This window comes from Aotus nancymaae, unplaced genomic scaffold (genome assembly GCF_030222135.1).
Source record: "Aotus nancymaae isolate 86718 unplaced genomic scaffold, 86718_ANA_hifiasm-v0.15.2.pri h1tg000007l, whole genome shotgun sequence".
NCBI classification, from domain to species: domain Eukaryota; kingdom Metazoa; phylum Chordata; class Mammalia; order Primates; family Aotidae; genus Aotus; species Aotus nancymaae.
In genome coordinates, this window is record NW_026988418.1 from 59,165,743 (window position 1) to 59,189,813 (window position 24,071).

The 24,071-nt window shown below is 39.8% G+C and overlaps 1 protein-coding gene across 2 annotated transcripts in view; it reads right to left on the bottom strand.

Annotated features, from left to right (window-relative positions):
• SLC22A15 (solute carrier family 22 member 15) overlaps positions 1 to 10,206 on the bottom strand; it is an 84,909-nt gene extending 74,703 nt beyond the window's left edge. Inside the window, exon 1 of one of the 2 annotated variants that reach the window (XM_012458878.3) lies at positions 9,995 to 10,206. In XM_012458878.3, the coding sequence (XP_012314301.1) occupies positions 9,995 to 10,081 (87 nt within the window). In that variant the 5' untranslated portion in view covers positions 10,082 to 10,206. The remainder of the gene's footprint in view (positions 1 to 9,994) is intronic. The other variant, XM_064372662.1, reaches the window with a different exon arrangement.
• Positions 10,207 to 24,071: the final 13,865 nt, after the last annotated feature.

The window sequence follows — 24,071 nt, forward strand, 5'->3', positions numbered from 1 at the left end:
TGGTGTGAAAGCAATGGAATCTGTTACCCGAGTCTGAACCTCAGCTCTAATTAAACCTTGAGCAAATCCAAATCTAAGTTTCATTTTCTTCCAGTTAAGACTGGACACTAATGGTACATCTTTATCTAAGTCAGTCATATCTAAATAACCTACCTTCACTGTCAAGTGGGATTCTTCTATAGTCAACAGTGAATTGCACAGCACTGTACAAACAGTATATATTAGTTCTTCCCAAATTTAATGTGACTCCCTAAGTCTGGGGTGGGGCTGAGTCTGCATTTCTAACAAGCTGCAACAATCAACAACCACACTCCGTGTAGCAAGGGCATAAGTTATCACCTCTTCCACACTTGTTCCAATTTTGTGTTTTTCTACCTGAAATGACCTTCCCATTTCTCCCTAAACCCAAGCTTCAGAGTTCAGCTCAAGCTCAGACGTCTTTCTGAAGGCTTCAACAAATCACTCTAGACCATGCCATCTCCTTTCTCAACTCTAAATTTCAATGATTTGTCATCTCCTAAAGGAAAGAAACCCTAACTTATATTTCTATTTCCCTCTAAAGAACCCAACACACTGCTGTATACATAAGAGTCTATCATACATCAATATGAAATATATATATAGTCTATCAAATATATTTTTTTAACTAACTCCTTGCATAATGGTGTAACAACAACCAAAAAAAAAAAAAAAAAAGATGAAAAAAGACCAGTAACTCTGTTACCTAATTTTTGTTCCAGTCACTAGTTAAGACAAGGCCAGGTGTGGTAGCTCATACCTATAATCCCAGCACTTTAAGGGGTCAAGGCAGAGTGGGAATAACAACATCTTGAACTCCCAAGAGTTCAAGACCAGCCTGGGCAACACAGTGAGACTCCGTCTCTACTTAAAAATAAATTTTTAAAAAATTCTCGACAAATTATTTAATTTGCATCTGTTTCTCTCTCTTTTTCAAGTAAAATGATAATACCACTAACTGATCATTCCTTCTTTTTCAATGGTTTAATTTTTTAAAAAATTGTAACAAGCACCAAAACTCTTCAACACATTGGATTACACACCTCAGATGATAAAATGAATAAAAAGTAGTCCTTTGCTTCAATACACATACAATCAAGTGAGGACAACAAATAGTCTTATGTCATAGATCACTTAATAACTGGGATATGTTCTCAGAAATGTGTCATTAGGCAATTCCATCATTGTGCAAATGTCAGAGAGTGTACTTACACAAACCTAGATCTATAACCTACCACACACCTAGGGTATATGGCATAGCTTATTGCTCCTAAGCTATATATCTGTAAGGCATGGTACTATAGTGAATACTGTTGGCAACTACAACATAATGGTAAGTATTTGTATTTCTAAACATACCTAACATAGGAAAAATACAGTAAAAGATTTTTTAAATGGTCCACTTGTATAGGACACTTACCATGGATGAAGCCTGATGGACTGGAAGTTGCCCTGTATGAATCAGTGAATGGATGTGAAGGCCTAGGATATTACTGTAGACTTTATAAACAAAGTACAATTAGGCTACAATGAATTTATTTTAAAAATTATTTCTTCAATAATAAATTAAACTTACTGCAACTTTTTTACAGTTTAAACTTAAAATTTCTTAACTTTATGACTCTTTTGTAGTAACAGCTCAAAACACAAACACATTTTATAGCTGTACAAAAATAGTTTCTTTCTTTATGTCCTTATTCTATAAGCTTTTTTCTATTTTGTTTTTAATTTTTTGAACTTATTTGTTAAAACCTAAGACACAAACACACACATTAGCCTAGACCTACATAGGGTCAGGATCAATACCACTATCTCTACCTCCATATCTCCTCCCAATGGGAGGTCTTCAGGAAAACAAAATCCTGAAGACATGGAGCCCTCGTCTTCTATCACACCATGCCTTCTTCTGGACAGCCTCCTGAAGAACCTCCCTGAGGCTGGTTTACAGTTAACTTTTTTTTTGTAAGTAGGAGTACACTCTAAAATAACAATTAAAAATATAGCATAGGAAATACTAGGCGATAGGAATTTTTCAACTCCATTATGATCTTATGGGCCCAGTGTGCATATGCAGTCAGTCATTGACAGAAACATCGTTGTGTGGAGCATGACTATATATCCAAAGCTATAAATACAAGGCAGATTGTGATGAATATTATATTAGCCATAGTGGGAATGAAGTTCATGAGAGCACAAAGAAAGGGGATGTGAATTCCACCTAGAAGAAAGAGGAAAAGGTTGTTAATGTGATACTTGAGCAGGTAGTAAAGGCTGCTAAGGAGTTAATAAAAACGAAACTCAAGAAAACAAATTATTTGGTCAAAGCAATAGCCTGATCAGAGTCAGGAAAGTAAAGAATATATCTTTACATATCTGGGAAGAATTATATGATTAGTTCAGCTTTTCCCAAACTTCAGTCATCTGAGTACCTCTTGCAAGTTTTCACATGCCCATTTTCTGTTTGCTATTATTTACTTAATAGTCTTCTTTAAAATCAATTCAAATTTTTTAATTTCAGAAAACTAACATAAAAATAGAATTTTATATCAATACAGCTATCACTTGCCAGGTGGAACTATAAAAAGAAGCACAATGTTAGATTGCCAAGTGTTTCCTAGTATGTTTTTATCTAAGGTGGGCCCCAAGAGATATTTTCAGGCTATATTTGGGAGAGGGGTGAAAGTGAAGGAGCAGCTGTTTTTGCTTTTTATGCCCAGGTTGGAGCAGTTGCCTTTGTGCCTCACATAGCTTGCCACTTACATGCTGGTCTGCCTCGTTGGCGTGGCACAGCCTCGAGGCTGCAACCACTCCACCTTCCTGTGGATCTTCCTTTAGCGGCTCTGACTCCTTGCCCGGGTACACGTTTAATTCTATGATGAAAGGCAGCCATTTCATCAAGTTTGGAGGCAGGAGAATGACACAGATTCTAGTCACTTTTTATGGGCTCCAGATCATATCTTCCCTTCTCAACTGCCTGCCCTGCAGAAGTCAAGCTTCAACTTCACACACAAAGACAACAGCCTTACAGGGACTGCTGAACCAGATCCCAAAACAGTATATAGTCAAATCTCCATAATGAATGATTCATCGATTATACATATATAATCCTACATACACACACACACACACACACACACACACACACATCTCCATCCTAGGGGTCCTGCTTCTCCACCTGAACTATGACTGACACAACATTTAACAAATATGGCAAAATATCTGCATTTATTAAATCTGGAAGTAAGTACATGTGTGTTTATGATGTTACTCTCTGTATTTTTCCATCTGAACTGTCTCATAATTTTAAAAAAAGTTTTAAAAGAAAATGAATAATACAATAAAACAGAATAATGTCAAGTTCTAACTACATACTGTTTTGTACCAAAGCTGAAGCTCCGCTAATTCTTTCATTCTAGCTCATTCCCTTTGTTAAAACAGAAATATTTGAAAATGTTTTTAGAAGTGCTAACACCAAATGAGACTTTCTCCTTAGATAAATAGGACTAAAGAAGGCTCGAGAAGGGAATAACTCTCTCACTTAATTAAGAGTTAATGCTATTTAATACAATTTCCATACACCACCTAAATCTACCATGCAGGCTATTCTGCAGAGAATGCAGAAAGAGATAGGATTAGAAATAATTGATAGAGTAACAAAGAATCAAAAACAAATGTGAAAAGATATTCCTAGAAAGAGGGCAGAAACATGTCTTCCTTTTGGACATGTGCCCTGAACAGAGAAGATATTTAAGACAGATGAGGATGAAAACAAATTCTGAAGTAAAAGGAAAGGATGTTTAGAAAATTTACACCAAGTAACCTCTATTTTATCCATGAAGTTGGGACAAAAAGCATCTAGGTAGAATGAGATGAATAGAGTCAGGGGAAGTCTGGGCTTGAGAAGAGTGATAAACAATCAACTGGCAAGAAGTAAAGGTCAGAATGGAAGAATGAACCAATACCATGGGCTGTGTGGGTTTGTGAACTGGAAAAAGAGGAAACACAACATATGCAACACAAGAGAAGTGAATAGCAAATTATGGCATGGCCATATGTTGAAATACCACTCTACAGCCATTAAAAAATATGGAGTTGTTCCTTTATGTGCATAACAAGGCATTCACAACATTGGCTGAGAGGCAAAATCCAGTTATGACAGACAGTTCTGTAAAAAAAGATGGATATACAATATTTATATAATAAAGAGTCTGGAAAGCCATACACCAAAATGTGAGCATGCTTTACTTTTGCATAGTAGAAGCACTAGTGATTTTTATTAATTTCTATATTTTTTCTTTTTTCTACAATCACCATATGCCATTTGTTGAGTACTACATGATGTCCCTTGAAAGCAGACATCAGTTCGTGTGAGTGTTTGGTCAAAGAAGTCGGAAAGGAGAGTCCTGAGCTCCGCTTACCTTTGGATTTAATAGTCTTTTTCTTCTAAGGCAATCTCTAATTGTGGTGATGAACCAAGGTGGTATTCTGAAACCTAAGGTCAACACTGACACAAGGCCAATTAATTGCTGGGCATTGGGAAACTATGAGAAATCCTAAACTTGCAAAACAAATTAAACTTTCATGATCCGGCCATTTCCAAGCACACAATAGAGACTGAGGGGTGATTTGCCTAATAGCAATTACCTAATAATGCCCTGTCACAGCAGACTACCACAGCATTCAAGCCTAGTCTTCCTGCCATATTCACATTGCCTGTCTTAATGACTTTAATAACTTTTTTTTTGGTGCTGTCTTGGAAGATAATACCTTCACTGTCAAGGCACAAGCAAAACAGCCATGGGTGGCCTTGGCAGGCATTTGGCTGGGGATTTGGTGCTACAGAGGCATCAGGCTAGTTGCTTTCCATGGAATGTCCTATTTCTTGAGATGTCCAGGCCTAAAGGAGCTCCTTAACCCTTCTGGAGGGCTCCTGTATCTCTAGCCTTTGTGGATGAAAATCTGTCTGATAAATCTGCAACTTTATCTGCTTTACACTAGGGGGCAATGTCTGTCTATGGACAACGACAGCTTTCCTGAGGGTGTGGGGGCCAGCGTGGCGTTGGTTTCTTTGACCCAACCACTGTGTTTGTCTCTTTGTCCCACCCACCTAAACTGGTGAAAGGCAAAAGTTCCCAGATCACCATAAACCCTCGAAAGACCCAACCTCCAGGCCCAACTGTCTGAGGGCTCATAGAACTAACATTGGACAGTAGGAGTGGCATAAAACTTGCCCAAACTGGCAGAGAGCCCTGGTAGATGTTTTGGAGTCATGAGGGAGTCTTACTAAGACCATAGGTTCTCATCACGGCTGAAGCCTCCGTGGTGGTGAGAATACTCTGGGGATGACAGCTAGTCTTTATAACTGTAATACAACAAAGGCTTCACTAATGCTTACGGTGTGAACTTCATCACTTGCTTATGCCAGGGAGGTTAGAAGAACCAGCTATGACCTCAGCTGTAGCTCATTAAACGAATCTTCCTAAGAATTTCTTGTGGACATGGTGCCACATACAAGCAGACAGGGGAGGTAAGTTGTGATAGCATTCTACATGAAGTTTAACAAAACAGCCTGAATAAAACTCACTCTACCCCATCCTCCTGTGTTTAAAGGCCCACAATTCACAGCCATAATTGACCCAAGAAATATTGATTTTAAAAAATAAACTATTATTCTCATAGAGCAAACTGTAGTATTCTCTCCTAGATACACAAAATTTCTTCTCTTTACCATTATTTTTACTTAAAAATATTTAATATGGAAAAGCAAAACATAAGATTCATGAAACAGCTATCACAATTAACAAATGATAACAGATGCAATCTCTTTTGTACCCTCCCCCTAAGCTCACTCCTTCCCTTCCTTCCCAAGGGGCAACCAACCTCATCAATAGGGTGTGGCTCTTTCTACTCCATGTTATTATATTTCTACACTGTTTATATATTTTAATAAAACAAATATAGTATTGGTTTGTGTTTTTAAATTTTGTATTAAGAATATGTGTCACATAGTATATATTGTTCTGCTTTTTTTTACTTAACATTGTGTTTTAGAAATTCCTCCATATCGTCGTATACAGATCTAGTTCATTTATTTCAGATGTTGTATTCTGTTAACTTTATACCACATCTTATCCAGTCCTGTTTTCAAAGTCAGGTGGTTCTAACTTTTGTTATAATAGACAGTGTTGCAGTAAACAACTTATACATATCTTCCTATGCACTGTTCAAGCGATAATGTAGGATGTGTACCTAGGAGTTTAATGCCAGGTTTTAATTCTACTAGATGGTGCCAAATTGTTCTCAAAATGGGGTAGTTTTTATTTCTCCTCATTTCATCACACTTGTACTGTTAGATTGTTTAATGTTTGCTAATAGAGTAAGCATGAAATATTTCATAGTCATTCTAATATGCCTGTCCCAGATGACCACTGAAGTTAAAACATCTTTTTGGGAGCCGCGGTGGCTCGGGCCAGTTGTCCTGGCGCTTGAGGAAGTGAGGCTATGCGTTCAAGGCCAACCTGGCAACATGAGAACCTCTCATTCATTAAAAAAAAAAAAAAAAAATCTTTTCATGTGTTGACTATTATAGTTTCCTTTTCTGCAATCATATCATTTCACTTTCTAAAATGCCGTGAAAAGTTATTTATTGCGTGGATAATATAATGCACTGGTCATTCCAAGATCTCAAAAATAAGGTTATTAAGAGTTTATATAAAAATAATACCTTCCTGAACACCAGAATCTAAGATGAGATTCATAGCTTCACAATCTTGTTGGTGAATGCTTGTTTTAGATTATATGTTCCTGATAGTTAATGGATGTTTTAAATTCTGTGCAAATTATACTACAATGTATGATTCATGATTCTGAGGAAAATGACGAAGCAGGAGCCTCTGGCTTAGAACAAAGAAATAAGGTCCATTTTCATTTTATGTCTAAAAGAATCAAGAAACAATGAATTATATTCCAACCTTCCTCCTCCAGAGAGCCTAGACAACAAGCAAACACATACACAAACACAAAATAGTGATGATGGCAGCAACTCAGAATCACCATCAGAAGAGAAAGAGTATTACGCTAAATAGAATTATTCCTACTTAAATACCACAGACAGCTCTGATCCTAAGGAGAGCAAGTATATTTTGATGGTCAGAATGTTTCTAACTGTAAAGCTTATTGCTTATGCATAAGTCAACCATTTTTACATAGGCAATCTTTTTCCCTTCACTTTTTATGTACAGTAATACCACGTATCACCATTATCAGGGTATTTGCATCTCATGCCGAGGAGAAATCTGTAAAATCTGCATCTATTCTTTAGTTATCTCAAAGTTGAATGCTACGGAGATTCCAAAAATTGCATTTGCAAGGAGTATGAAAGCAAGTCTCCTAGCCAAAGGACACAGGATAGTGAGGTAACTTTTGATGATTTATATGATGGTAGCAATAATTCAAGAAAACAGCTAGTCAAAAATCCTTTAGAGTTGGCTTTGGTATGCGCTTTTGTCCTCTCAGTTTGAACTTGGATGTGTTTGGAATAAAGGGAAAACCATTTTTTAAAATAATAATAATGGTCCCAGAAGAAGAAAAATGTTTAAAGGCCTGTAAAGTTTCCATGTCTGTCCTGGTTTTGTGCCTCTCAGCTGGAGTTAATCGTTATCAGATCTCAGATGGGAAGAAGGCTCCCACTGAAGCAGAGGCTCCCTCTCTCTGGCCTTGTTGCTGTGTTGTTGGTCTGCCCCTTCCTTGGACAATGGTACGAAAACTCTTTTGATTTTAAAAACAGACAAACCTCCTTCCATTTAAGGCAACTGTATAAAAAGAGCTTCTTACTACGCTGGGGGAAGCAAAAGCTTACCCCCAAGATTGATGAAATCACCTGTGATACAACTGAGCAATGGGACTTCACAGTACTCTCACTTCACAGACCAGCTGCCCTAACCCAAAATATCAAAAACAGACTTGGTAGAGAGGTCTTTGGGGATATCCACTCTCATATCCAGGATAGCTCTGGGTGGCTCTACAACCAACTGGATCACATAACTCAATGGGGTGACTGAGTCCTCAAAAACACATAGCATGTGAAGGATTCATTTTTGCCTGGGCTTGGGCATCTCCTCCACTGGTATAGGCACAGCTACAGGGCATCTCCTGGCCCACATCTACAAGAGAAACAGTCACTCATCCCCAACTCTTTAAGACCTACTCCTTGTACAGCAAATACTGACCATGAGTCAGTCAAGGTTTAGTGAACGGTCATGGGCATGGGACTGGAACTTTTGGGTAGCAAACTCTAACTAACTGGGTCAATCATAAATAAAAGTAAGTTAGAAAAACTTAACCGGTCCTGAACCCAGAACACCGGCCTTTTTAGAATGTCACTCCACTGAAGATAAACTGACTCCAAATTAGTGGATACTTGGCTAGGCAAATAAGAAAATGATAACAGGAAGTAAAGGGTAGGGCTAGAGAGATGGGGAGCTGGGATTGTTCAAGAGAGGAAGTATGCTCCTGGAATTCATGGTTGGAACAGAAAAAGGATTTTCTCAAAGAAACTGCTATAAATAAAGATCAGGCATCGTGGTTGTAATTCTATTTTCTCTGTATAATTCTATTTTCTCTGTATTAAATACTCTTTATCATTTAGCATGAACGTTTTTTCTCCCTGAGGGAAGCTCATTTAAAGCTGAAACAGGGAGCTGAAAAGAACTTCAGAATACCACATATTCATGAGTTGAGAACTGTTCTGCTAGACAAAGAACTGACTCCATCATTTGAACCGTTTCTGGCTGGTGATGAAATCAGTGGAACTTTCAAACATTTTAATCAATAAGTCAGTCCCTACTTTCCCCCATCTTCCTGTTGAGCCACTGCCTTATGCAAAGTTTAAGCAACTTGTGGACTGGTGACTATATCCATGACCACTCTACTTCCTGCAGAGTAACTATCATCACATGTTAAATAATTACTTGTTTAACTGTCTGCCTGCCCCACCCGCAACCACTAGAATGCAAGTTCTTGAGGGCAGTGACTGATTTGTCCACCGTGGCATCCCTATGTTCAGCACATCCTAACCCTCATTAAAGGTGTTGACTGAAGGAAAGACTAAAATGGCTGGCTCACAGCAAATACTAAGAAAGCATTTGTGAATGAAACGCCTCTAGCATACTGAGAGAAGCAACTAATGTCAAATGAGCCATTTAAGTCGGTGAAGGACTAACCCTTGCCTGGCGCAGTTAATCTGTACTGACCTTTCGCATATGGAACCCACATTTTGAGGCTGGGATACACGTAGGTTCTGAGAATTCTTTATAATGAAGAAGTGATTCCATTTGATAACCACACATGGTAGATGGCACTATTCGGCTTACGGATGTCTCAGCCCAAGGCTGGCGCAGGGCCGAATGAGCCAGCAGAACTCAAACCAGAGGGAAATAAATCCTATGCTTTGAAAGCCCCTGGAATAGTAAGCCGCCTCAAACCCAGGAAAAGGGGCAGAGGATACCCAGCGCAGACGGAGGCGATCCTAGACACAATCTTTTGTCTGCAGGTTATCAAGACTGTGTCCTAGATTCCAAGGTGACAGTGCCACAGGTAGGGTAACATTCCTTTCGTATTTGCAGCATGTTACAAGCAACAGCGTAGGACAAGTAACGCAACTGTGCATCCCTTGGTAACCAGCACAGAGGCTGAGGAACCTTTAACCCCCCATATACACGCTCCTTCCACCACTCAAGGTGGTGGGGAGGGGGGCCCGGCAGAACCCAAGAGGCTCTGAGGCGGGCCGGCGACCTTGGCGCTGCCGGCCGGGCCCAGACCACCGCGCGGCGCCTCGCCCTGACCCACCCCGACGCTCGCCACACCTCGGTGTTTGCAGAGCCTCGGCCTCGACCCCGGCGGTCTGGGAGCGGACGCCTGGCCCCGGGCCGGGCGGCCCTAAGAAAGGAAGTGGCGCTGCGGGGCCGCGGGGACTTACCTGCAGCAGCACGGCCAGCAGGAAGCACAAGTACATCTGGTAGATGCCCATCTCCCCCACCGCCTGGAACGCCTCCTCCACCTCCATCGCGGGCCGCGCGCGGGAGCCCCGCCGCCCTGCCGCCCCGCCGCCCGCTCAGGCGCGGCCCTCCCGCCCCGCGCAGCGCGCGAACCCTGGGCGCCCGGCACCCGCTCGGACCCGCCGGGGCGGGGGCAGGGGCGGGGGCGGGAGCGCGGGCGGCGGGGCCGGGGCGGGCCGGGGCGGGGCGGGGCGCCTGCGCGGGCGGCGGGGCTGCGGGGCCCAAGAGGCGGATGCTGGGCGGGGAGCCGGGACCGGAGCGGGGCGACGCTGGGCGAGGGCGAGGGCGAGGGGGGCGTTCGAGATCCGAGGCTGAATACCCTGGACCCGGCCTTCTGGGCTTCCTGTTTAAAAAAATGGTGTTTTGGTGTGTGTTTTGTTTTGTTTTGAGAGGGATCGCTGCCTGTGCCTTAAAGTGAGGAAAGAGGAAGTGGGCCGGGCCGTGCGGCGCCGGGCCTGAGAAGAAACGCCGGGACAGCGTCCGCGTGTGACCCAGGGTTCTGCCTGCAGGGGACGCCGCAGCTGCAGGGCCGCCTGGCGGCTCTCAGCAGTGTCTGTGCTCTTGCCCAAACCAGTTTAATGCGGGGGCTTGGGGAGCCCTAGACCCGTCAGAGAAAACTGCTGTGCAGCATTTCTTTCCAGTCCTACTCCATGCTAGCCATGGGTTAAGTACACTAGTAGGTAAGCAAATTCTTGCAAAACCGTGGGATACATTTGCTCATAGATGTATGCACGAGGTACAAAGGAAGTGCAAAAGAAGAAGGATTAATCTGTGGGGTAGGAGGTGATGGCTGCCAAGGTATTTAAAGGATAAACAGCAGTTTGTCAGGTGGAAAGTAAAAAGAAAAGCGTGGCAGGGCCAAGGGACTCTGGACACCTGCGTTAGTCCCCTCATGCCTCCACCTCTTATACTTGCTTTCTTTTTTGCTTATGTGTTGTCTTAACAGCTGCATAGTATTCCGTTGTCTAGACGCTAGTATCCTTGACCTTCCAGCATCCTTCTTACGCTTCCAAAATTCTCCGTTAATTGTGATGTCTGTTGCAGTGTATTGGTAGCTAGGCTTTACTGGTCAGCTGCTTTCTTATTTTAGCAATTAAATGAATGCTCACAGTAATTGAATATATCACTGGGTTGTAAACTGTAAACTTAACTTTAAGATTATTTTTCTCTCTCTCTATTAAGGAAATGTTTTCTGTATAGGTACTATTAATAGTTAAGAAAGTTTCCTTCTTTGGCTGTTCCCTAAGAATCCTCATTGTTAATAAACGCTGAAGTTTAACAAGTGATTTTTACATTTATTGACATGAATCTGATAATCCGGTATATTACAGTAATAGTATTTTTTGATATTGAACTTTACTGGAATAAACCTATTAATACTTGCTCATAATATTGCTATTTATTGCCGAATTCAATTTGCTAGTGTTTTGCCTGAGGACTTTACATCTATGATTAGCAAGCTAGGCCTATAATTTTCTTTTCTTCCTGATGTTCGTGTCTGGAATTGGCAGTAAGATTTTATAGGGCTTTCATAACATCAGTGTGAGTGTTTGGTAAAACTCTCCTGCAACCATCTAGACTTAGCTTGTTTTGCAGGAGAGCCTCTATATTACAGATCTGTAGGTATGGGTAAAGATAGATGTGTATAACTATATATATTTATATGGCTTTGCATTTCTTCCTGAACCACTTTTTTTTCTAGAAATATTTCTATTTTATCTAGTCTAGAAATTGTTTTTAGAATAAACTTGTTCACATTGTTCTCCTGAGGTTTTTAAAAATAAGGGTCTAGCTGTTTATGTCCCATTTTTCATTCCTAATAGAGTTCATCTTTATTTTTCCAATCTTGTCTTGCCAGAGGTTTGTCTACTTTGTTATTTTTTAAAGAATCAGTTTTGTTTTGTAAATTTGGTTTTTTTTTTTATTTCATGGATTATATGAATTTTTCCTTTTTTTTTTTACTTTTGTTATTCTGTAATTCTTTTACTAGCCACATGACTTGAAAGTTTAGCTTCTTTGCTTCTAATATTTCTTTTTTAGGAATAATTATATTCAGCCGGGTGTGCCAAATTACACACCTGTAATCCCACACTTTGGGAGGCCAGGCAGGCAGATCACCTGAGGTTAGGAATTCAAGTCCAGCTTGGCCAACATAGTGAAACCCCGTCTCTACTAAAAATACAAAAATTAGGCAGGCGTGGTGGCACATGCCTGTAGTCCCAGCTACTCAGGAGGCTGAGGCAGGAGAATCACTTAAACACAAGAGACAGAGGTTGCAGTGAGCCAAGATCATGCCATCACACTCCAGCCTGGGCGACAGAGCAAGACTCCGTCTTAAAAATAAATAAATAAAGTAATTATGTTTAAGGCTGTACTTACTTTTCTATAGGACTTTGCTCTATCCAATAAGTTTTGTCATGTGGCTTTTGTTATCTTTAGTTTTAAATATTTCATGACATTGTAATTTCCTCTTTAACCAATGAGCTATTTTTAGTGCATTTTTTGTTTCCAATTAAAGATTGCTATTTTTTAACCATCTTTTTAGTGTTGTTTATAAATTTATATGCTTTGTGGACAGAGATTATATTAAATCTTAGAAATTGTTTTAATTTTCATATCACCTAATATGTGATTTTTCTTTTTTTTTGGCGATAGTGTCTTGCTCTGTCACCCAGGCTGGAGTGCAGTGGCTTAATCACATCTCACTTCAGCCTTAACCTCCCCAGCTTAGGCAGTCCTTCCACCTCAGCCTCCCAGGTAGGTAGGACTATAGGCACGCACCACCACGGCTAATTTTTTTTTCAGATGGAGTCTCACTCTGTCACCAGGCTGGAGTGCAGTGACGCGATCTCAGCTCACTGCAACCTCTGCCTCCCAGGTTCAAGCAGTTCTCCTGCCTCAGCCTCCTGAGCAACTGGGATTACAGGCGCCCACCACCACGCCCAGCTAATTTCTGTATTTTTAGTAGAGACAGGGTTTCACCACGTTGACCAGGATGGTCTCGATTTCTTGACCTCGTGATCTGCCTGCTTCAGCCTCCCAAAGTGCTGGGATTGCAGGTGTGAGCCACGGCACCCAACCTAATTTTTTTTTTATTTTGTGTAGAGGTGAGGTTTCACTGTGTTGCCCAAGTTGATCTCAAACTTCTGACCTCAAGTGATCTACCTGCCTCAGCCTTTCGGAATGCTGGGATTATAGGTGTGAGCCACCATGCCCAGCTCATTCCTTTTTTTTTTTTTTAGATCGAGTCTTGCTCTGTTGCCAGGCTGGAGTACAGAGGCGTGATCTTGGCTCACTGCAACCCCCGCCTCCTGCGTTCAAGCCATTCTGTCTCAGCCTCCTTAGCTGGAACTACAGGCATACACCACCATGCCCACCTAATTTTTGTATTTTTAGTAGAGACAGGGTTTCACCATGTTGGCCAGGATGGTCTCGATCTCTTGACCTTGTGATCCGCCTGCCTCGGCCTCCCAAAGTACTGAGATTACAGGCATGAGCCACCGAGTCTGACCTTTCATTTTTTAATGTACCACGTGTATTGAAAATAACATATATTCTCCACTTGTTGGATGCAAGCTTCTCTTTTAATCAAACTTGTTGATCTAATTTTATTCAAGTAGTCTATATTATTACTAATTTTTCTCTGCTGAATATATCAATTTTTAATAAATATATCAAAATTTTCTAAAATTCATATCATTTTTGAGTTTATCAAGTTCGTTTTTTGTCTCTGTGTGCTCATAAAAGTACTAATTGAATCATTTTTTATTGTGATGAAATAGCTCTTTTTAATGCTTTTTGTCTTTTTATTTTGTCTCATATCAATATTGTTGCATCACCTTTTCTGTTGTTTATATTTTCCTTGTTATCTTTTTAATCTTTTTTTTTTTTTTTTTTTTGAGACAGAGTTTTGCTTTTGTTGCCCAGGCTGGAGTGCAATGGCGTAATCCCAGTTTACCACAACCTCTGCTTCCTGGGTTCAAGCAATTCTCCTGCCCCAGCCTTCTGAGTAGCTGGGATTACAGGCATATGCCACCATGCCTGGCTAATTTTGTATTTTTAATAAGAGACAGGGGTTTCGCCATGTTGGTCAGGCTGGTCTTGAACTCCCAACCTCAGGTGATCCTCCCACCTCGGCCTCCCAAAGTGCTGGAATTATAGGAGTGAGCCACCACGCCTGGCCTGTAATCTTTTTATTCTTATATCATCTTTTTATGTTTATCCTTTAAGTTTCTTTCTGCTTAAGGCATGTGTCTTAGTCTATTTGGGCTTCTATAACAAAATAACTTAGATTAGGTAATTCATAAACAATAGAAGTTTATTGCTCACAGTTCTGGAGGCTGGGGAGTCTAATATCAAGACACCAGTAGATTTGGTGTCTGTGAGGGACTGACTGCTCTCTGCTTCAAAGATGTTACCTTCTTGTCGCATTCTCACAGCAGGAGGACAAGAGAGCTCTCTGGAGTCTTTTATCAGGGCACTAATCCCATTCATGAGGATGGAGCCCTCATGATTTAATCACTTCTCAAGGGCCCTATCTCTTAATACTATCACATTTGGTATTAGGTTCCAACACGAATTTAGGGGGACACTGCTGTCATTTGAATGTTTCCCCTCCAAAATTCAGGTGTTCTCAATGCAGTAGTATTGGGAGGTGTGTAGTGACCCCAACCAGTGAGAAGTGAAGGGTAGACTGCTCCCAGCAAAGCAACGGGGAAGGGTTGCGCTGTTGGGTTTTGGACTTACTTAGGACCTGTTACCCCTTTCTTCTTTCCTATTTCTCTCTTTGGAATAGCAATGTCTGTCCTATGCCTGTACACTATTGTGTTTTAGAAGCACATAACTTGTTTGATTTCACAGATTCACAGCTGGGGAGGAATTTGCCTCAGGATGAACCATGTATTGGTTCCCATATCACTCGACTTTAGACTTTATAAAGTTGATGCTGGAATGAGTTAAGATTTTAGGGGCTATTGACATGGAATGAATGTATCTTTATGTGAGAAGGACATGAATTTGGGTGAGGGGGCAGGGCCAGAATGCTATGGTTTGAATGTGTTTCCCTCCAGAATTCAGATGTTTCCAACGCAGCAGTATTGGGATGTGTGGCCATTTTTATAAGGGCACCTATGAGGGCAGAGCCCTCATAAATGGGATTAGGTGCCCTTATAAAATGGCATGACAAGGCCAGGTATGGTGGCTCACACCTGTAATCCTAGCATTTTGGGAGGTGAGGTGGGTGGATCATGAGGTCAGGAGTTCAAGACCGGGCTCACCAACATGGCAAAATTCTGTCTCTACTAAAAATACAAAAATTAGCCAGGAGTGGTGGTGGGTGCCTGTAATCCAAGCTACTGAGGAGGCTAAGGCAGAAGAATCATTTGAACCTAGAAGGGGGAGGTTGCAGTGAGCCAAGATGGTGCCATTGCACTCCAGCCTGGCCAACAAGAGCAAGACTCCGTCTCAAAGAAAAACAAACAAACAAAAATGGCATGACAAAGAAATTTGTCCCGTTTGCCCTTCCACCTTCTGCCATATGAGGATATGATGTTCCTCCTTTTTGGACAGTGCGGCCCTCACCAGACAACATACCTGCTAGTACCTTAGTCTTAGGCTTCTGAGCCTCTAGAACTGTGGTAAATAAATTTATTTTCTTTATAAATTACTAAGTCAGTGGTATTTGGTTAGAGTAGCACAAACCAACTAAGACAGACACTAACATTCAGACCACAGCAGCATGTTTATGAAAGGAGGACTTCTTTTTTCTATCCAATTTGATAGTCTCTGTCTTTTAATAGATGAGTTAAATCCATTTATATTTATTGGGAGTGTTATATCAGAAATTATTTCTACCAACTTATTTTGTTTTCTGTTTATCATCTTCTTTTTCCTTTCTGGACATCTATTAGATTCTTAAAGCTATTTTTATACTGCCTCTCTCTCTTTTGCTATTTTGAAGAGCTACAGATCATATAATTATTATTTCGATAGTTACTCCTACATTTTTAACATCCACAGAATTATGTACTTTTCCACAGTATTTATAATTATTTAATATATCTCTCTCCTTTTCAAACTGGATAAAAACCTACACAAGATTCCAAGAGTACTGTATCTGAGAAAACACAGAAGGACCTAAAGATGTTGTGTTCTGGAAAACTTTGTTAGTTCACTCAAGAAGAGACAATCTTAATGCCAAAAACACTGATGTAGAAGATTCATGTGAAGTTTTACTTTCATTGTTAAGAAAAATTATCCTAAACTGGAAATAATAAGAAAGCAAGCAGTGGTGGTTGTGGGTTTTTTTGTTTCTTTGTTTGTTTTCTTGAGATGGAGTCTCGCTCTGTCACCCAGGCTGGAATGTAGTAGTGTGATCTTGGCTCACTGCAACCTCTGCCTCCCAGGTTCAAGTGATTCTCATGCCTCAACCTCCCAAATAGCTGGGATTACAGGCATGTGCCACCACGCCTGGCTAATTTTTGTATTTTTAGTAGAGATGGGTGTCTCACCATATTGGCCAGGCTGGTCTCAAACTCCTGACCTCAGGTGATCTGCTTGCCTTGGCCTCCCAAAGTGCTGGGATTACAGGTGTGAGCCACTGCACCCAGCTATGGTGTGTTTTTTAATGTAGTAATGGAGCACTGTTTAACAGGTCTGCCCCTAGGATTATTTAATTCGGTAGGAGAATGTTCCTGTATTTGACTTTACTGTTTTCTCTTAATAAGAGCTCAGATACTGTGCAGTGCGTTGTCAACTTAGAGATTTTTTTTAGTATGTGGTAGAGATGTGATTATGTTCGGTCAGATAATCTATGGGGCTGGGCATGGTGGCTCACGCCTTTAACCCCAGCACTTTGGGAGGCCAAGGTGGGTGAATTACCTGAGGTTAGGAGTTTCAGACCAGCCTGGCCAACATGGCAAAATGCTATCTCTAGTAAAAATACAAAAATTAGCCAGGTGTGGTGGCACGTACCTGTAGTTTCAGCTACTAGGGAGGCTGAGGTAGGAGAATCACTTGAACCCAGGAGGCAGAGATTGCACAGTGAGCCAAGATTGCACCACTGCATTCTACCCTGGGTGACAGAGCGAGACTCCGTCTCAAAAAAAAAAAAAAAGATAATCTATGATTTCATTACCCTGTAGGACATTAATGGGTAATGGGTTTTATATCTAATCCAGGAATCCTACCCCAGCATTACTTTTTGTGTGTAAATAATAATTTTTTCAAATGCTCTTAGAACCAGCTTATCATCCTGCTGGTCTGTCATCAATTATTGAATGGAATAAAAGCTCTGACATAGATTCATTCTATATTGGTAAGAGACCATGTTTTTAACTTTTGAGAATTTTTCTTTGACATCATGGTGTGTTCGAGTGAACAAATATATAAATTAATATTTTATATGACATTCAATTAATAAATTAAGTGTTAATTAGATAATAGATTATTTCATCTTACTCCCTAAAAGTGTATCTTTTAAGTGGGTCAAAAACTCTTTTATATAATCACTGTTTATTTACCTTGTATTGGGATTATATGCCAGAAGTAACTGATGATTTTGAGATCAGAAAGTGCAGTCTGGGGAGTATCTGAAAGGACATCTGATGAATTGACAGAGACCAGGAAGGGTCTGGAACTTTTTTCAACAGGTGATGGGAACTACTGAAGTGTTTTAAGTTTAAGTGATGTAAGTTTTGAAAGATGATTTGGCAGCCGTGGAAAATGCGTGTAACACAAGCTGAGAGGCTATTGTAATGGCCCAGATAGGACCCAATGAGGGCTTAAACCAGAACAATGATAACAGAAATGGAAAAATGCAGTCAAATTTAAGGTAAAAATCAGCAAAACTGACATTTTGCAGGTGCAAACAAGGGAGAAATCATGAACAACTCCCATGTTTAGTCACTGTAGCCAGATTGGGGAGGTGGAGGTGCTATTAACAGAGACAGGGAACACAGACGGTGGATTAGGTTTGTGGCAGGTTGAGGAGCCTATGACAAGAACCGTGGGGCCGACACGCATTGCTCCTTAAATGGTCATTGCCCCTTTAAAATTCTGCCCTTCCCCCTTAACCCACCCAGGCCCCTGCAGGATTTCTTTGCCCTAATTTACAGTCAGCACCAAAGCTTCTGATCATGCGCTCAAGGAAGAGCTGGACTAATTAAAGCTCTCCTGAGGTTCAAGGTATTGCATCTGTGGCTCTTAGCAAAGAGTTCCATTTTTGAGAGCGTATTTTCTCCAGCTAACCATTTTTTCTCATTTTTCCTTTTAAATCTTTTTCTTCCATAACTTTATAGTATCTGTATTCTTCTAACTGTAGAATAATTAACATCTGGGTTGTTTTTTTCTTTTAATGATAAAAAATTAAAATAATCTTTTGAATATAGCATCTATCAAAGATAATCTTTGATCCATGAGAGAGAAAAAGATTAACTTTATTTGGTCAGTTACATAAATCTTGGAAGCAAATATAATCTGTCATGATCCTATTCTTTTTTTTTTTTTTATTACAAAACCTGTGCACCTTGCTACTGTGTCGTGTCTTTTGTTTCATGGGTAATTTGGTGTCCCAGGTGGTTACTGAAATTTGGTTTGTAAGATAATAGACTTTCTAGATGTCACATGTTGTTATAAATCCTTAGAAATCAGCGTACTATCCCAGCCTAAATGCACTGCCTTTTTAAAAAAATATATGAAGAACATTTCTCCCTCTTCATAAGCCTTCATTCATGCTGAGATAACACTTTACAGTTAGAATGTCACAGCACCATACCTTAATAAAGATAGCTGAAGTGCACATACATCTGTCAACATTAAGTTGATATAAACATAGAAAATATGATGGGAAGAAGCAGATCACAAGGAAGTCAGGAGATTTTGTGGGTAGATGCCTGGGAAGAAGGAGCAAATGACAAAAAGAAGATAAGCAAAAAGAAAATGGAGTTAGCAGTGAGGTGAATGTCATCTGGTCTGCCAAACCAACAATTGTCCTTCAAAAACATTGTTACGTGGGTGAAAAACATATTAAAATAGATCTAAATTTAATATGGTGATATTGGCCATTTCCATGTCTCAAACCTTAGCAATAAAACAAGAGTATAAATGAAGTTAGCTATAAAATTCAGGAGGTTAAGGTAAAGAGACATGAAATATGAGAAAAATTAACTATTAATTATATTTAAATTTAGATAGTAGAGTATATTGCTTGCTAAGAGTCCAATTTTACATGTTGTCCAAGAGGCACTAAGCTTAAATAATAGGGCGTTCATTTAATTCAACAAATTCATTCCTGAGTGCCCATATTTAATGAAAATGTCAGTGTTGTTACTGTTTCTGTTGCCTATGCTATTTCTTACATGTGAGAGTTATATAACTAGGGAATACCGAATGACATGATGAATTTGCTATATTCATGGGGGTCAGTAAATAGAGTGATTCAGTAGAATGGATGAAAAAACTTGACCTATGCAGGCACAAATGCCTCACAGTTTCCCAGGATTAAAATATGAATGCTTATTGGAACTTCCAGAACCACTTCTATTGGTTGAGTATTGCACAAGGATGACAGTGACCTGTATCAAGAGTCTCAGTGCCAACTGTGCTTTCTAAATTAAAACCAGCAATTTGCATTACTTTTACTTTTTTCCATTTTTGTTTTTATTTCTATTTTTTATTTTTCCATAAGTTATTGGTGTACAGGTGATATTTGGTTACATGAGTAAGTTCTTTAGTGGTGATTTGTGAGATTTTGGTACACCCATCACCCGAGCAGTATACACTGCACCCTATTTGTAGTCTTCTATCCCTCTCCCCCTCCCACTCTCTCTCCAAGTCCCCAAAGTCCACTGTGTTATTTTTATGCCTTTTCGTCCTCATAGCTTAGCTCCCACATATTAGTCAGAACATAGATGTTTGGTTTTCCATTCCTGAGTTACTTCACTTAGAATAATAGTCTCCGATCTCATCCAGGTTGCTTCAAATGCCCTTAATTCATTTCTTTTTATGGCTGAGTAGTATTCCATCATATGTATACACCACAGTTTCTTCATCCACTCACTGATTGATGGGCATTGGATTGGTTCCACGATTTTGCAGTTGTCATTTGTGCTGCTATAAACCTGCATGTGCAAGTATTTTTTTGTATAATGACTTCTTTTTCACTGGGTAGATGCCCAATAGGATTGCTGGATCAAATGGTAGTTCTACTTTTGGTTCTTTAAGGAATCTTCACACAGTTTTCCATAGTGGTGGTACTAGTTTACATTCCCACCAGCAGTGTAGAAGTGTTCCCTGATCACTGCATCCATGCCAACATCTACTGTTTTTTAACCTTTTTTTTTTATTATTGCCATTCTTGCAGGTGTAAGGTGGTATCACATTGTGGTTTTGATTTGCATTTCCCTGATCATTAGTGATGTTGAACATTTTTTCATATGCTTGTTGGCCATTTGTATATCTTCTTTTGAGAACTGTCTATTCATGTCCTTAGCCCACTTTTTGATGGGATTGTTTTTTCTTACTGATTTGTTTGAGTTCATTAAAGATTCTGGATATTAGTCCTTTGTCAGATGTATAGATTGTGAAGATCTTCTCCCATTCTGTGGATTGTCTGTTTACTCTGCTGACTGCTCCTTTCCCCATGCAAAAGCTCTTTAATTATAATTAAGTCCCAACTATTTATCTTAGTTTTTATTGCATTTATTTTGGATTCTTGGTCATGAAATCCTTGCCTAAGCCAATGTCTAGGAGAGTTTTTCCAATGTCTTCCTAAAATTTTTATGGTTTCAGGTATTGGATTTACAGCCTTAATCCATCTTGAGTTGATTTTTGTGTAATGTGAGAGATGAGGATCCAGTTTCATTCTCCTACATGTGGCTAGCCAATTATCATAGCACCATTTGTTGAGAAGGGTGTCCTTTCCCCACTTTATGTTTTTGTTTGCTTTCTTGAAGTTAAGTTGGCTGTAAGTATTTGGCTCTATTTCTGGGTTCTCTATTCTGTTCCATTGGTCTACATACCTATTTTTATACCAGTACCATGCTGTCTTGGTGACTATGGCCCTATAGTATAGTTTGAAATCAGGTAGTGTGATGCCTTCAGATTTGTTCTTTTTGCTTAGTCTCGCTTTGGCTATGCAGGCTTTTTTTTGGTTCCGTATGAATTTTAGAATTGTTTTTCCTTCTAATTTTGTGAAGAATGATGGTGATATTTTGATGGGGATTGCATTGAATTTGTAGATTGCTTTTGGCAGTATCATCATTTTCACAATATTGATTATACCTATCCATGAGCATGGGATATGTTTCCATTTGTGTCATCTATGATTTCTTTCAGCAGTGTTTTGTAGTTTTCCTTGTAGAGGTTTTTTTGACTCCTTTGTTAGATATATTCCTAAATATTTTATTTTATTGGCAGCTGTTGGAAAAGAGGTTGAGTTCTTGATTTAATTTTCTGCTTGGTTGCTATTGGTGTATAGAAGGTCGCTACTGATTTGTTTATATTAATCTTGTATCCAGAAACTTTGCTGAAATTTTTTTTTTTTTTTTGAGATGGAATTCTTGTCGCCCAGGCTGGAGTGCAGTGGTGCAATCTCGGCTCACTGCAACCTCTACCTCTTGGCTTCAATCAATGCTTCTACCTCAGCCTCCCAAGTAGCTGGGATTACAGGTGCCTGCCACCACACCTGGCTAATTTTTTGTATCTTTAGTAGAGACAGGGTTTCGCCATGTTGGGCAGTTTGGTCTTGAACTTCTGACCTCAGGTGATCGCTTGCCTCCGCCTCCCAAAATGCTGGGATTACAGGCATGAGCCACCATGCCTGTCCTGCTGAATTATTTTATCAGTTCTAGGAGCTTTCTGGAGGAGTCTTTCAAGGTAAACTATCGTATGGTCAGCAAACAGTAACAGTTTGACTTCCTCTTTACTTATGTGGATGCCCTTTATTTCCTTCTCTTGTCTGATTGCTCTGGCTGGGACTTCCAGAACTATTTTGAAGAGGAGTGGTGAGAATGGGCATCCTTGTCTTGTCCTAGTTCTCAGAGGGAATGCTTTCAACTTTTCCCCATTCAGTATTATGTTGGCTGTGGGTTTGTCATAAATGGCCTTTATTACATTGAGGTATGGCCCTTGTATGCCAATGGTTTTAATCATAAAGGGGTGCTGGATTTTGTCAAATGCTTTTTCGCATTTATTGAGATGATAGTGTGATTTTTGTTTTTAATTCTGTTTATGTGGTGTAGCACATTTATTGGCTTGCATATGTTAAACCATCCCTGCATCCTTGGTATGAAGCCCACTTGACTGTGATGGATTATCTTTTTGATATTGTTGAATTCAGTTAGCTAGTATTTTGTTAAGGATTTTAGCATATGTGTTCATTAAGGATATCAGTCTGTAGTTTTCTTTTTGTTTATGTTCTTTCCTGGTGTTGGTATTAGGGTGATGCTGGCTTCACAAAAGGAATTAGGGAAGGTTCCTTCTTTCTCTATCTTGTGGAATAGTGTCAAAATGATTGGTACCAGTTCATTTAATGTCTGGTAGAATTCTGCTATGAATCCGTCTGGTCCTGGACTTCTTCTGTAGATAATTTTTAAATTATCATTTCAATCTCACTGCTTGTTATTGGTCTGTTCAGGGTATCTAATTTTTTCTGATTTAAGCGTGGAGGGTTGTATTTTTCCAGGAATTTATCCATCTCTTATAGGTTTTCAAGTTTATATGCATAAAGGTATTCATAGTAGCCTTGAATGATCTTTTGTATTTCAGTGGTGTCAGTTGTAATATCTCCTGTTTTGTTTCTAAATGAGGTTATTTGGATTTTCATTCGTCTTTTCAAAGAGCCAATTTTTGTTTCATTTATCTTTTGTATTTTTGTTTGTTTGTTTCATTTCATTTAGTTCTGTTCTGGTCTTGGTTATTTCCTTTCTTCTGCTGGGTTTGGTTTGTTCTTGTTTCTCTAGTTCCTTGAGGTGTGACCTTAGATTGCCTATTTGTGCACTTTCAGTCTTTTTGATGTAGGCATTTAGGACTCTGAACTTTCCTCTTAGCACTGCCTTTGCTATATCCCAGAGGTTTGGGTAGGTTGTGTTATTACTGTTGTTCAGTTTGAAAAATTTTTTAGGCCAGCCATGGTGGCTCACACCTATAATCCCAGCACTTTGAGAGGCCGAGGCAGGTGGATCACAAGGTCAAGAGATCAAGACCATCCTGGTCAACATGGTGAAACCTCATCTCTACAAAAAATACAAAAAATTAGCTGGGCGTGGTGGTACACACCTGTAGTCCCAGCTACTCGGGAGGCTGAGGCAGGAGAATTGCCTGAACCCAGGAGGCGGAGGTTGTGGTGAGCCGAGATCATGCCATTGCACTCCAGCCTGGGAAACAAGAGCGAAACTCCATCTCAAAAAAAAAAAAAAAGAAAAAGAAAAGAAAATTTTTTAAATTTCCATCTTGATTTTGTTTTTGACCCAACACTCATTCAGGAGCAGGTTATTTAATTTCCATGTATTTGCATGGTTTTGAAGGTTTGTTCTGGAGTTGATTTCCAGTTTTATTCTACTGTGGTCTGAGAGAGTGCTTGGTATAATTTCAATTTTCTTAAATGTATTGAGGATCATTTTATGGCCTATTATATGGTCTATCTTGGAGACCGTTCCATGCATTGTTGAATGGAATGTGTATTCTGTGGTTGTTGGATGAAATGTTCTGTAATCTGTTAAGTCCATTTGTTCCAAGGTATCATTTACATCCATTGTTTCTTTGTTGACTTTCTTTCTTGATGACCCGTCTAGTGCTGTCAGTGGAGTACTGAAGTCCCCCACTATTGTTGTGTTGCTATCTCAATTCTTAGGTCTATTAGTAATTGTTTTGTAAATTTGGGAGCTTCAGTGTTAGGCACATATATGTTTAGGATTGTGATATTTTCCTGTTGGACAAATTTTGTTTCTTTTAACTGTTACTGCTTTAAAGTTTGTTTTAGCTACCCCTGCTCACTTTTGG